This window comes from Drosophila erecta, unplaced genomic scaffold (assembly GCF_003286155.1).
Source record: "Drosophila erecta strain 14021-0224.00,06,07 unplaced genomic scaffold, DereRS2 tig00000092-arrow-pilon, whole genome shotgun sequence".
NCBI classification, from domain to species: domain Eukaryota; kingdom Metazoa; phylum Arthropoda; class Insecta; order Diptera; family Drosophilidae; genus Drosophila; species Drosophila erecta.
This window is the reverse complement of record NW_020825207.1, coordinates 11,860,286-11,873,338: the sequence shown is the minus strand read 5'-3', so window position 1 is coordinate 11,873,338 and position 13,053 is coordinate 11,860,286. Positions and strand designations below refer to the sequence as shown.

The window sequence follows — 13,053 nt, the reverse complement described above, 5'->3', positions numbered from 1 at the left end:
CACACACACATAGCAAGGACACTTATTGGGGGGTGATTGCCGTTTACGAACAGGCAAAAGGGTGCAGCCCATTGGAACACGGGAACACGGGAACACCAAGAGCAAGAGCAACAGCAACAGAAACAGGACCTCTGGCCGAGGAAGCCAGGACCTCGACGAGGCCGTGTAAACGTGTTAGGGCAGAACAAAAAACGCAAAACAAAAATGTGCACTTTACGCAATTTATGTGCAAATTTTTCAATGACTTTAAAGCGATGCAGGAGGGCTGATTGAAATGGGGGATGGACGACCGGCCAGTGAATATAATCGCTCGCTAATTGACTCTAATAGACCTGGTTCCATCTGGGGTGTGCTGGTTATCCTGCTGACCGCCCCAAAATCCAAGAGCATACGACCGCCGTGCAGGAGGATTACCTTTTTGGATTGGCAACGAAACGAAGTAGTATTATCTCAAGTACTTTGCCAGTTTCTGAAGCGTTGGCTCAGCGCGATCTTTGGCTTAAGAAGCACTTTAGCACGCAGCACGTATTATGTGTGAAAAGTAGCCATTAGAAAATTGCCCACAAATTAGCACAAATAAGGCGAGCATTTAGCAATTTGAATAAGCTGCCGCATTCGAAAACCCCTCGAATCCCACACACATTCGCATTGCTTATCCCCTCGACCTTTCACCTTTTCACATGTCCTAAGCCCGCTCACACACACACATGCACACACGTGAGTCCTGGTAATTATGCGCCTGATTTAACTCTACTTTCCACTGCACAAATGACAGTTTCACACTGCTTTATTGTTCCACTGGGCCTTTCTCTCCTAGATACTTCTCTGTTATTTCAAGTGCCGCGCACTTGAATTCTCGGTCATGTCCTTGAAACTGCTCATGCAGAAAGCGGCAAAAAAATAAAACCAAAATCCTCGGCAGGACGAAGCTGAAAAAAATGGCTCCGCTCATCGAAATATGAGTTCATGAATGCGAACGGCTATTCAAACAAAGGACTTTCGCGCCAAGCCACGCCTCATTTTTTTATACTTATATTCGCAGCCGTTGCAGGCTGAGGAAATGGCCGAGGAAATTCGCATTTATTATAAACGCAAGGAAATGCGAAGAGTGCAAAGAAAATTGCTGCCAATTTCCCGCCGCAGAATGCTAGAATCGAAGATGAAATTAATTTTCCCGAGCGCCCAGGAGAGCCGAGTGCTGCTGCTCAAACTTTGCAATTTGCGGCGCGTTTCCGTTTCCGGTGGGTTTAGCGTGAATGAGGCTCCTTCGGCAGACGAGACGAGACAGAAGATGCCGGATGGAAGTGAAGACTGAATGACTGGCTGCTGCTCGACTTGGTGAGCTGGAGCTGGAGCTGGAGCTGGAGCTGGAGCTGGAGCTCCAATTGTCATCCATTCCGTTTGAAGTGTCGCACAATTTTATTTCCATTTCGCCATCCACTGGCCTTTTTTCGTTGCCCGAAACGATTAGCAGCCACTTAGAGCAGTTAAGAGCCCCATTGAGTTTATTAAATCAGGCGTAATAATTGGCACACACACACAATGAACTGCGCGCCAGGCGAAAAGGGAAATCGAGTAGAATAGACAGTCGAATGGCGGAATCAATGTATCGAACATCTATATCGATTCCCAGGCAGGCACTGCCTTCCCCGTCAGATCGCGTTTCCACTCGCACAAAAACACACTTTTCGTTTCAATAGGAAAACAAATTCAAAACAGACTAAATTTCGGGCACCTTCAGCATGGCAGACATGGAGGAATACAACCATCCATTGGCAAAAATAACCTCTGTATCCGAGGAACTGGGTGAGGACTATTAAATTGCTATATTATTCAAAAGGGTTTCACGGGATTAGATGGCTTTCAATGAAAAATAGGTGATAATATTGTTAAATTATAACATTAGTAACATAGCATCAAAGAAATCCTGCTTTGCTGGATTACAAATATTCCATGTGATTAAAAGATCAATCAAGATAGGGTTCAATTCATCGTAGATAGAAACTATTATCAATATTTTCTTTTTGTTTTTTGAAGCAAGCCCTTTTAAGTACCCAAAATATTCCATTTCAGAAAGAACTCATCTGGCCCGCGTGCCGCAGGTCCTGCAGCGATTGGAGGACATCCGGGAGCCGGAGGACGAAATGCTGCTAGCTGAAGGCAGTCGACTGGGGAAAAAACTCATTTTGGAGGACTACTAGGAATCGTCGAAATTTTCACGTCACAAACGTAACGAGTGACACCTGCCCGAGGTGCCAAGGAGCCAAGGAGCCATGAAACGAAGGTGTTGGCCTGGCAATTAATGACTGGCTGAACTTTTCACATTCACATGCTCGAGCTGGGCAAACAAAGCTGAGGGCGACAACAGGAGCACGCAAGCCCAAGGACTCGGGCTGAAAAGCACACAAACAAATTGTGACAAAGTTGCGGAAATTTAATTAAAATCAAATACTGTAGAAGCGGCTAAGCAAAAGGGGTAGCGAATTGGCAGTCAGGTGTGACCCGATATAGTTGGTAACACGCTTCCAACTTGCTTCGAATGTCGCTAGTTTTCCGCGTCGCTTAATAAACAAAATGTAAACAATGTTTAACAGCAATGACACACATGGGTCCACCACCCCCTGGTACTCTCGTGGTTGTTCTTGTTGTTGCTATTGCCTTTTCCATTGCCTTTTTATTAATATAATTTATGAGCCTGTGGTCGTGAGCGGGAAACGCCAGCGGCAAGGTGGAAATGCAAGCAATCCGATTGCCAGCAGCTGGCTAATTTCACAGCGCACACATTTGATTAACTTAATTTAATAGTATTCCTTTTTCCGACGTTATCCGAGCTCTGGGCTCGTTTTGATATATTTGTTTGTTTATTTAATTTATTATTATAGTTACGACTATGCGCTCTGGTTAACAGCTATAAATGCGATTATATAGCTATCGATCATTTCGGCTCGTTGGGTTTTTCTTTTCAATTTCTATGTTATTTCATTATTAGTTTTCGACTGTAACTTAATCGAACTTGTTTGCCTTTTTAAATAACTGTGTAATGTACAATGGTTAAAATAAAATGGTGACTTGCCGGAGCACAAAGTACTGGGCATACAACTGTCACAACAATTGGTCGAGGTAGACCATTGGCTAATGAGGACACAATTGGCTGCCGGACTCAAACCAGCTGTCTCTATAAGGCGACTTCTACCTGAACTGCCCAGAGTTCGCATCAGACAAATCGGGCATGAAACCATTATGGCTAGAATCGGCAAACAAAAACCACGGGGCACTGCTCTTTCTTTAATCGCGGCCAAAGAGACGAGTCGTTTGCCAGCGATTGGCAGTCGATAAAATTAGGCACAGCTTAGCCACATTTGGAAGTCAGCAGGCCGGAATCCTCGGCAGAATGTGCTCACCTTTCTGAGGAGTCTCAGCTGGAAAGATGTTGGGTCGGCTCGCTTTGAAATACTTAGCTGGAGCGGGAGCAGTTGACACAAAAGTATCGGGTTTCCCAGTTGTCGCCAGCATACTTAGTATCCTTAATATCCTGTCGGAAATGTTTTCGTTCGCAATTGCATGTTGCGGTGTGTTGGCAATTTATACATAGTTTGTTTTCCCTTCGATTTTTGAAAGATTTTTAAAAGGAAGATCGCCGATCGACGGACACTTGATACTTCCCAGACAATTTGTCGGTACACGTCCTCTTAAGTGGTCACAAATTACAGCAATTAGACAGCGCCCTTGTGTCCTTTTTTGTGCGGCATTTGGCAGTAAATGCCATGAAAATGGCGCTCATTAGGCATATACCTTGTGCAATCTTCCCACCCACAGAAAGCCAGACAATCTGCGTAATTACTTCGCTGACAACTTTTGATGAATTAAATGCGAAATAAATTTTTTAAGTGCGCGTAACGAGCATTCCGAATGCTGTGCCAAATGAAATGAAAATACGGCGGCAAACAGGACGAACAGGACGCACAGGACGAACAGAGCGAATGCTGCGATTCTCCGCAGCGAGGTGAATTCTTTCTTAAGCGTCTGTTGAGCGGATTTAACTTGTTTAATTACCGCTGTATTCACTGCATCATCAACTGTCGCTCATTACGCCGGGATTTCATACTTATATACACGTATAATGTATATATATCCCCTATATATATTTACTTATATGTAAACACGGGTCGGAAATGCTGGCAGTTTTTCAAGAGCACCGCCCACCGTCAGCATCTCATATCGCGTCCACTTGCTTTCGGTTTTGCGTAACTGTTACCATTTTAATGCGCTCGAGTGTCGAGGACGAAATTGATTTTCGTTTACCATTGTGTTGGGCATTTTGAAGAGCATTTGGGCATCGTAAAGCATCGTAAAAAATTTGTGCCAACACAAGGTGAAATTGCACTGAGCCGAGCGCAAATAAAATGGAGGGATTGGAGGGCTGGGTCCTCGACACTCAATTTCGTAGAGCCACAAATGCGAAACTCGAAGGGCCACTTGATAAATTTCATATATTTATAGCCCGCAGAGTGATGCGCTGCATTTGCACACTGAATGAAATTCCATGGGCACACACACATACACACACACACACACACATGCGCACACACAAGGACATTTTGGGTGGCCCGAATCGTCGATGGGCGGCTTACCCCGCCCACTTTTTTGCCACCCACCACTGCTTCTTGGCCAAACACTTGCACAAATAAAAGATCTACTTCAACTTATTGAATTTTCGTTGATAGAAACAAGATGAAAGGCGACTGCAAGTACTGTGCCAATTGAATACTCTTCTGCGTATTCATTTTTAAGTATTTACATGTTGTATAAGCGCCTTGCTGTTGATCATTATAGTTAATGTTGAAAAGCAAATCGGTAAAATGGATACAGTCTTTGAAACAGAATGTAAATTGGTGTATCGCACCAAGAACATATATAAATACCTTAAGTCCCCATATTTTACAGACACATGCGATTGTGTTTAACCACTACTCCTATATTAAAGTTTTAATATTTTTGAAAAATCATTATATATTGATCGCCGTTTTGGACTCAGATGGGTAAGGGTATGACTATCCCGGCAGGACCTTCCATTCGCCGGATGTCTTCTGCTACCTTGTACACAAAGGACGGCCACAAAAGGCAATTGCATATGAGTTTTATGAGAGCTTCTTTTGACGTCGTCGTGCTGACTGGTCCTGGGTGCCTCGTCCTTTTGGGCATATCCTTTTGACTGCGACAAATCCGTTAAGTCGCGCATTTCGCTCATTATTATTTGTGCAGGGAATTTGGCTCTGACCTCGCCCATGCCCAAAACACTGAGAGTGGTAAGTGTAATCAAATTGCAACCCGAATGCGAATCCGAATCTCAGTGCGAATCTAGACAGAACCGAAACAGGATGAACAGGAACTTGACGGCGTTTTATTATTAAATTTGAGGCCATCGCGCACACAATGCGATATCCTGCAGCGAGGACGAGCGCTGTGCGAAATTATTAAAAAGTAATTATGGCACAAATTACGAGATATCAATATAGCATTTAGCTCTGCATGCGGCCTCGAATGAAAGGACTTGGTCTGGTTCCTGTGCAGCCACCACCACTTGAGTTCGGTGCAAATCCTTCGGCTCACACATCCAGCCCATAGAACTGCATTTCCTCTACGGCTGTCTGGCACAATGCGATAGATTCCTTCTGGATTCCCATTGTTTTCCGGCTCCTTGGGCTCCTGAGCTCCTTGGGCTGCTGCTCTTCACATGTTATGCAACATTTCCTGCGCTCGGCAATTTGACATAATATCGAGATTATTATACGATTTGAACTCTGGCCCTTTCCATTGTCGGGGTAGGTCGTCGAATATGCCCGATATTCGGCCCAAGATCGCTTTCATTTGACTCTGGCAAAAGGAAAGGTCGAGTCGAGTTTGTACACAATTAATTGTAGCATTTGAGCGATTTATAATGGGACTTTGTAGGGTCATAAGCCCTACTTAAGGTACACAACTTTCAGCGATTAATTTGCAGCGCGGCGGGGAGAGCGGTGTATGTTGTGGAAAATTATAAAGGTGCTTCGGTTAACGGAAGTTAACCTGGAGATTAGTTTTGGCATTGAACATCAAAATATTGCAAACAAGGCAAGGACTGTACTTAAGAAACGCAAACCTAAGATCTCTGAAGTGAGATCTTAATAATAAACTAATAAAAACGTATCCTTCAAAACTTTGCGACACTTTAACTATTTATGTAGTTCTATTTGGAGCAGAAGTTATTAATACCATATTCTTCCATTTAGAATATGTTCTGTTAAATTTAGCCATGTTCCATCCACTTATTGAATCATTGATCATTCACTTGAAAGTGTTCATATCCGCTACTTAACCCACCAACACAATGCAAACCAATTTCTTTTCATATCGTTTATTTCTCGACAGTTTTCCTTAGTGGATAGACTACCATTATGCACGCCCAAAGGCCGCTTACAGATAGATAATTCTTTAGGTGTTACAACTACGTTAACTTTGGCAATAGACAAAGCTGCAGATATCTTACAGTGCAGGGCTATGTGACCATGAATAAAACTAGAAGTATCTACAAGTACATAAGTGTATCTATATATGTACATAACGAATCCAAATATCACGGAACAGCGTTCAGTCCTCGCCCTTGGTGACCACGGAAACGGGAGTGGAGGCGTTGCTGCTGGCTCCTGCCGCGCTGCTGGGCGATTGGGCGGCCGTCGAGATCAGTCCGCCCGCGAGCAGTCCACCGCCCCCGCTGCCGGCCGCTGGGGGCGTGGCATGGGGCGGCGTGGGATGAGGCACTAGCTTGGGACTCTCGCGCGGACTGCTGTTGCTGCAGGGCGGGCTCACCTGGCTCATCGCGGAGAGTCCGGCGTGCAGCGAAAGGTTCTGCGGATAGCCGGCGGATGCTGCCGCCGCCGCTGCAGCTGCGCCCGCTCCAAAGATCCCGTTCAGATTGCTCAGGCCCATGTACTGGGAGAGCAGGGTGTGGAAGTTGGGCAGCTTGTAGTGGGGCGCCATCAGGTGCTGGGGCAGCAAGCCGGCGGCAGCGGCTGCAGCGGGATTAAAGTGCTGGTGGAGGGCAAAGTGCGGGGGCCAGAACTCCGACTGCATCGAGCCCGGATGACCCGGAAGTCCATGTGGCGGCAGGGGAATGCCCAGCGGAAACTCTGGCAGACCTGAAAGCGGAAGGCAAAGGGCGATTTCGTTAGTCGCAAGTCTGAGAGAGAGGGTGGTGGTGGTGGTGTTGGCGACACAAGCGACATAATTCCTAATTATGTTGCACACGTAATTTGGCAATTTGCGGACAAATCAAATGCGTATCGCTGGGCGGGTGGTGGCTGGGTTTTGATGGGGTGGACTCGTGAGATGGGGTGGTTAACTCACCTTGTTCGGGCAGAAGGTAGCCGGCCTTGTCCTGATTCATAAACTTCTCACGTTTGCGCCATTTAGCCCGACGGTTCTGGAACCACACCTGCAAGTGCACGAAAAGAAGGGAGTTTAGAGATGGAGTTGTAGGTATGCAAATTTGGTGCCCTCGAATCTGGGGTATCATAAGCTAGCCCTTGGATAGCGTTATCTAAGATATTAGATATAGCAGAAATAGCATCTAGAGAGGAATTTCCTTTTATGACCTGATTTTTGAGTTAAAATGTAGATTAGTTTCCAAGCACCCCAACTTTTCTAAAGGGTAACACTCCATCTAAACTTGATTAGTTCTACCAAACTAGCGCCTTGGCAAGCGACTTGTAATTGCTTTGACTTTGACCAAAACCCGAACAATTTCCCAATCTATCAATCTGTGAGTTCGGAAAGTTGGAAGCACTTGGTCCTTGGATGGCTCCTTCTGCCTCCTCCAGCCTCGAGTGTCTGAGCCAAAGGACTTGAGCGTCGAGGAGGGGGAGGTCAAATACAATGGCATCCAATCGGAAGTGTTCTGCTCTGATTTGCAACGCTCTCTGTCTGTCTGTCTCTCTGTCTCACTCTTCGGGCAAAAGGGTGTCTTATGCATTTTTCGACACTTACTTGGGTTTGGGGTGGACCAAACTGCCAGCCACCCAAATGTCACCCCTATGCAAATTTGCCCCCTAGGCGAAACGCAAAATAGGCGTTGGCTGCACATACATTTCCGCCTTTTTGGGGCGATGAATTTTCCGTCCGAGCCGAGGCTCTCGTTTTTGATGGCAAAATTAATTGTTTGTAAATTGAAATCACTTGACAACTGTCTGTACCGAGCACAGATGAATTCGAGACAATAGAGGAGGCTCTGCAATTATAGACACCCTGTATTTAGATGAAACCCCCTTCTTTCAGCCGCCCAGAATCTGCAACAATGTGTGCAGTTGAGCGAGTAGTAAATTAGCAACGATTTCCTTGCTATAATTGCTGCCAATTATTGTCCTGTGTCCTGTGTCCTGTGTGTGTCTGCTGGGAAAATGCCACCAGCCACACGCCACCCGCCGCCCACCGCCCCATTCCCCTTTAAGTGCTGTGTGTGTGTGCGATTTTGTGGGCTTTTTAATTGTCAGTTGGCAGCAATTATTATGGCAACAACTTAAACCACTGTGCCAGAGCAGCCAGGCAGTAAAAGTTGAATTGCGGATATCCGTTCAGCATTTATCACACATGTGCGATCAAAACGAGAGAAGAAACGGTCGCAAAACTGTTTCTAAACTCAAAAATGATGTACCTTAAAAAATTGTGTGAGCAGATGTCTCATCATTATTTTGGAGTATCAGAAATGGAATTTGCTGTTGTTCGTTCAGATTAATAGGGATTGCAAACCTTTGCAAATTCATACAAATTCGCGTTGGATATTTGAATGTGATACCCCAACTCGACAATACAAATTTGACTTAAACCGGGAGTTAAGTCGCTGGTTACTCCTTTTTTCAAAATGCCCCACACAGCGTGCATGCAAATCCGAAAATAATTGCCCACTTACCAACCCCAAAACGAGCGGGGATTACGCATTGGATACTTTGTATCTATCACTAGCTCAGCAAAAAAAAACAAAAAAACCAAAAAAACGTATTGCAATCGGGCAGCTCTAAGTCGGTTACTATTCAAGTACCCGAAACGCTCTGCATATGCGAATCAATGACCAATTACAGTTAATCTGCTAACAGATACGAATAAGTGCAAGGACGCGCAGGATGAGGATGCGGATATGCGGATGTGAGGATGCGGATGACGACCGTGAAACGGACAATTTGTATTCGAAGCGGGTAATCCCTATGTGAGTGCTTAGGTCAAGTTGTTTCACATTCACATTCTCTTCACATTTTTTTTATTTTCTGTACCAGGCGATACTTTTCCCTCTTTTTTGCTGTCAGCAAACAGCATCGAAATTGAGCGAAGCGCTCAATCAGATGTGAAGTGTTTGAAAGCGTTTCACAACTGAAATCAAATCGTATGCGATTCGGAGCGAAAGGACACCCTAATTACATGTGTAGTCGGGTGTATTTAGCCGCGTGTCCTGCCGACAGCCAGCACCCAAAGCCACTTTAATTGTTTACCCGAAAGTAGAGTTAATAAAAATACCAACACCATGTGAGCGCGGCCAATTTAATCATTTGGAAAATCACAATATCTAATGTCCTTGGGCCAACCCCTATGAAAAAGGACCGTCACCCGTATTCAACCCTCCTCCGACTAGATCTAAGCGTGTTTGTATACAAAGTGGGGCTTAAGTGTTTCAAAGACCATTTACAAATTGGGTTCGGCGATTGTTTCGCCAGTTCTTATCTAGCCATTCAAGTTCCCATACCCTGAAAGTGGTTTATTCGCTTATTAGCGAACGCTGCGATGGCAATATTTAAACGTGGAATTCGTTAGATGGCAGATACAGATACATTGGCGCACTGGAGTTGAACTTAATTCGAAAATAATTGCGTGAATCGAAGACCAATTTCAATTACCTGCACGCGTGCTTCGCTCAAATCCAATCGCATGGCCAGATCCTCCCTTGTGAACACATCGGGATACTGGGTCTTCTCGAAGGCTCGCTCCAGCTGATGCAATTGAAATGTTGTAAATGTTGTGCGAGATCTGTGAAAAATCAGTGGAAAGGCAAGGGCGGCACGTTAGATGGTTGCGATGCCATAGGATGGATGGATAAGAGTTTCCCCTTTGTTGGCATGTTTTTTAATAGCCCGACAATGGGTAAACACGATTTGATCTGCTAAGCGGATTGTCGCTGCACTCACCTTCGAACTTTTCGCGGCCTCTCCATATCGCTGAGATCATGGCCATTGTTCAGACTGGAGGACAGCTCGTCGTCGTTATCCACGTCCAGGCCGCCGTCCGTATTCGTTGGGGAGTCCTCTCGCTTGGCCTGAACCTGCAATTGTTGCTGCTGCTGCGAGTGGTGTTGCTGTTGCGAGTGGTGCTGCTGCTGCTGCTGCTGAAGCTGCTGCTGCTGCTGATGCGACAAGTGATTGCTGCCGCTGCTGTTGCTGTTGCTGCTGTGCAAATGATGGATGTGATGCGGATGACCGTGGTGGGGATGCGTAATCAGCACTTCGCTGGGAGTATCTGCGGCAAAAGTGGCAGGGAAATAAAGTTAAACAATTTCGAATTGAACTCGAGAGTGGGGAAACAAAAAAGTTTCGCGTTTGACTTCGAGCATCGAAAGCCAAACGGCAGCTGCTGAAATTGAGGTTCATTCAATTGTGGCTGAAGTAGTTATATCCTGAATTTTAACCCCCTTTTTTTGTATGGCAGCCTCGAACAAAATTCAAATCCCTCAAGTGCTCGAAAGCTACGCAAATTGATTTGGCAATCAATAACAAATAAATATAAAGCCAGAATAAGTTTTACCCCCTACTCCCTACTCCCAGCACCGGCCATATAAATATCCTTTCACACGAAACATCAAGGAAAATGATTTTGTGAATACCCAAAACGGTTTCTTTTCGAGCCCAGCCAGAACGTGTAATCAAACTTTAATGAACCTCAAATTAATCGGATTCACAATGGCACCAGGACACGTCCCCGCTCAGCAGGACGCCCGTGTCCTGGTTGTATCCTTATCGTATTTCGTAACATTTACGCAGCCCCTTGTGGCAAGAAGGTAATTTCCAGCGAGCATCAAATTACGAGGCTCACAGGATGCAGTGTCCTGCGGTGCGCACGCCGCTCGTTGTCGCCAAATTGCAACCTGGACCAATGGGTGCCGTGATTCCAGTGAGTCCTGCCAGGCAATTTCGAGCCTCCACCCTCCACCTCTCTTCCTCCGAGGACTTCAATCTAATTACGGGTCTAATGACGCAATTGCTCTTCCCCGCTCTCCATGCAATATATCCGGCCAGATATGTTTTGATACAGTGTTTTTTTTATTCTCGAGCAGATCCTTGGGCGAACTGCCTCCTGCAGCTTGGCCACGCCCACAACAAGAGTTCCGACATGCCGAACACCTCCCATTGTCATGATATGTTTTCTTTTTGCTCTCTGGGTGGAGTCCGTGTTCGGTGTTTGCCGGAAAGTTTTGCCCTGCCCTCACTTGCCAACTATGATAAAATGTCCCTTGCGAGCAATTTGCATATGATATGGATGGCAATGTCATTCTACCTCTCCACTGCTCCGGCTCCTTTGCGAAAGGACCTTTTTGATGTGGTCAGTGGAGCAGGAGGGGTCGGCTTTTGGAGCACCAAATTGGGGGAGCTCATTGGCTTTGCATAAAGTCTAACGTGATATTTTCCCAGCTGGTGGTAAGTTGTACCGTTTTCAGGATGTTTTCATTACGTTTAAGATGTGCGTGATGAATGTTTAAAAGCTATAATTAAGAAGATATTCTGACTAAATAACTCTAATCTATTCAAATTTATAAGTATCCCACTTTATTTACACACACTTAAGAACGGAACACTATACTTTATACACTTGTATACTATCTTTGTGTGTTCTTTAAGCCTCAGTAGAAACTTTATGCCAAATGTATCTTGGAAGTGTTTCCATTCAAGCTTTAAATGTGATACGTTTAGAAAGCTATTGCAGATCGCCGACGGCAATCGATGACTTTTGTAAAAAGAAACCTACTACTTTTACAATCCGGTGGGCTATCCCCAATTTATATTTTGAACTATGAACTCACCACTGCGCTTGATCTGGTGCTGATTTCCCAGGATCTGATCGATGCTGTAGACGGCGCGGGGGCGTGAGACAGGACTCTCCTGAACGGGGGCGGGGCGCATGGCTGGCGGCATGATTGGGTGGTGCTGGTGGTGCTGCGAGGTCGTCGTGGTCATCATAGCTCCACCGGGAGAGCTGCTCGCGAACCGTGCGGATTTCAGATGGTTTACTTCACTTGCTCGGCGCTGATATTCTTTTTTTTTCTGCGATGTTACAGATTTTCGGTTTGGCAACTTTTGTTTATTGTCACAATGTTAAATGAGCACGCTTTGAAATTGGCTTAATTAATTAATTATCGGGTAAATTAGTCGATTAGACGATTTGAATTTGATTCGCAACTCACAGCCCCTGCGACGAACTACAATGAGCTGAATCGAGTGAATTAAGTGCGAGTAGTGTTCGTGACGATCAACAACCACCGACTGAGTGCGATTCCTGCGGCCCGTAGGTTTAAATACGTTGCCTGTTTTCCGCTTGCAAGTGAAATGGGCGAGGCTCGCTCTCGAATCCGAATCCGAGTCCCAGTTCCAATCCTTCGCTTTCGCCCATGTCCTGCCATGCCAGCCGTCTCTTTCCCTCGCGCACTCTCTCTCCCTCTCGCGCTTGCTGTAGGGGTAGTTTCCCCCTGTATCTCAGTGTCTCAGTGCCGTGTATCTGTGTGTTGGGTTGGCTCGTTTGGTGTGCGTGAGTTTGGGTTGCAGGTAGCTTTTTGTTTCGGCTTAGGGGTGTTGGCCTCCCTCTCTCTTCCTCTCTCTCTCTCTCTCTCTCTTATCAAATCTCTCTAGTGCTTTCCCTTGACACCTTACTCTTTCATACCCTTTCGTACAATCTCTTTCGGTAGTTGTAACTAACATGGTTTGCTCATTAATTGTGTTTATTTCACAAATTTCGCTTGTTAAAAACTATTTCGCCCACCCCTCTCAC

The 13,053-nt window shown here is 45.6% G+C and overlaps 2 protein-coding genes across 2 annotated transcripts; one reads left to right on the top strand and one right to left on the bottom strand.

Annotated features, from left to right (window-relative positions):
- The first annotated feature begins 1,617 nt into the window (after positions 1 to 1,617).
- LOC6547827 lies at positions 1,618 to 2,586 on the top strand. The gene is made up of 2 exons (XM_001974938.3): positions 1,618 to 1,806; positions 2,074 to 2,586. The coding sequence occupies exons 1-2, from the start codon at positions 1,743 to 1,745 to the stop codon at positions 2,199 to 2,201; spliced, it is 192 nt and encodes a 63-aa protein (XP_001974974.1). The 5' UTR covers positions 1,618 to 1,742; the 3' UTR covers positions 2,202 to 2,586.
- Positions 2,587 to 6,380: 3,794 nt separating this feature from the next.
- On the bottom strand, positions 6,381 to 12,639 carry LOC6547828 (aristaless-related homeobox protein). Its single transcript, XM_001974939.3, has 5 exons — positions 12,092 to 12,639; positions 10,206 to 10,533; positions 9,918 to 10,047; positions 7,384 to 7,471; positions 6,381 to 7,175 (listed from the first exon to the last, which is right to left on the bottom strand). Exons 1-5 carry the CDS (start codon positions 12,246 to 12,248, stop codon positions 6,628 to 6,630), a joined length of 1,251 nt encoding a protein of 416 aa, XP_001974975.1. The 5' UTR covers positions 12,249 to 12,639; the 3' UTR covers positions 6,381 to 6,627.
- Positions 12,640 to 13,053: the final 414 nt, after the last annotated feature.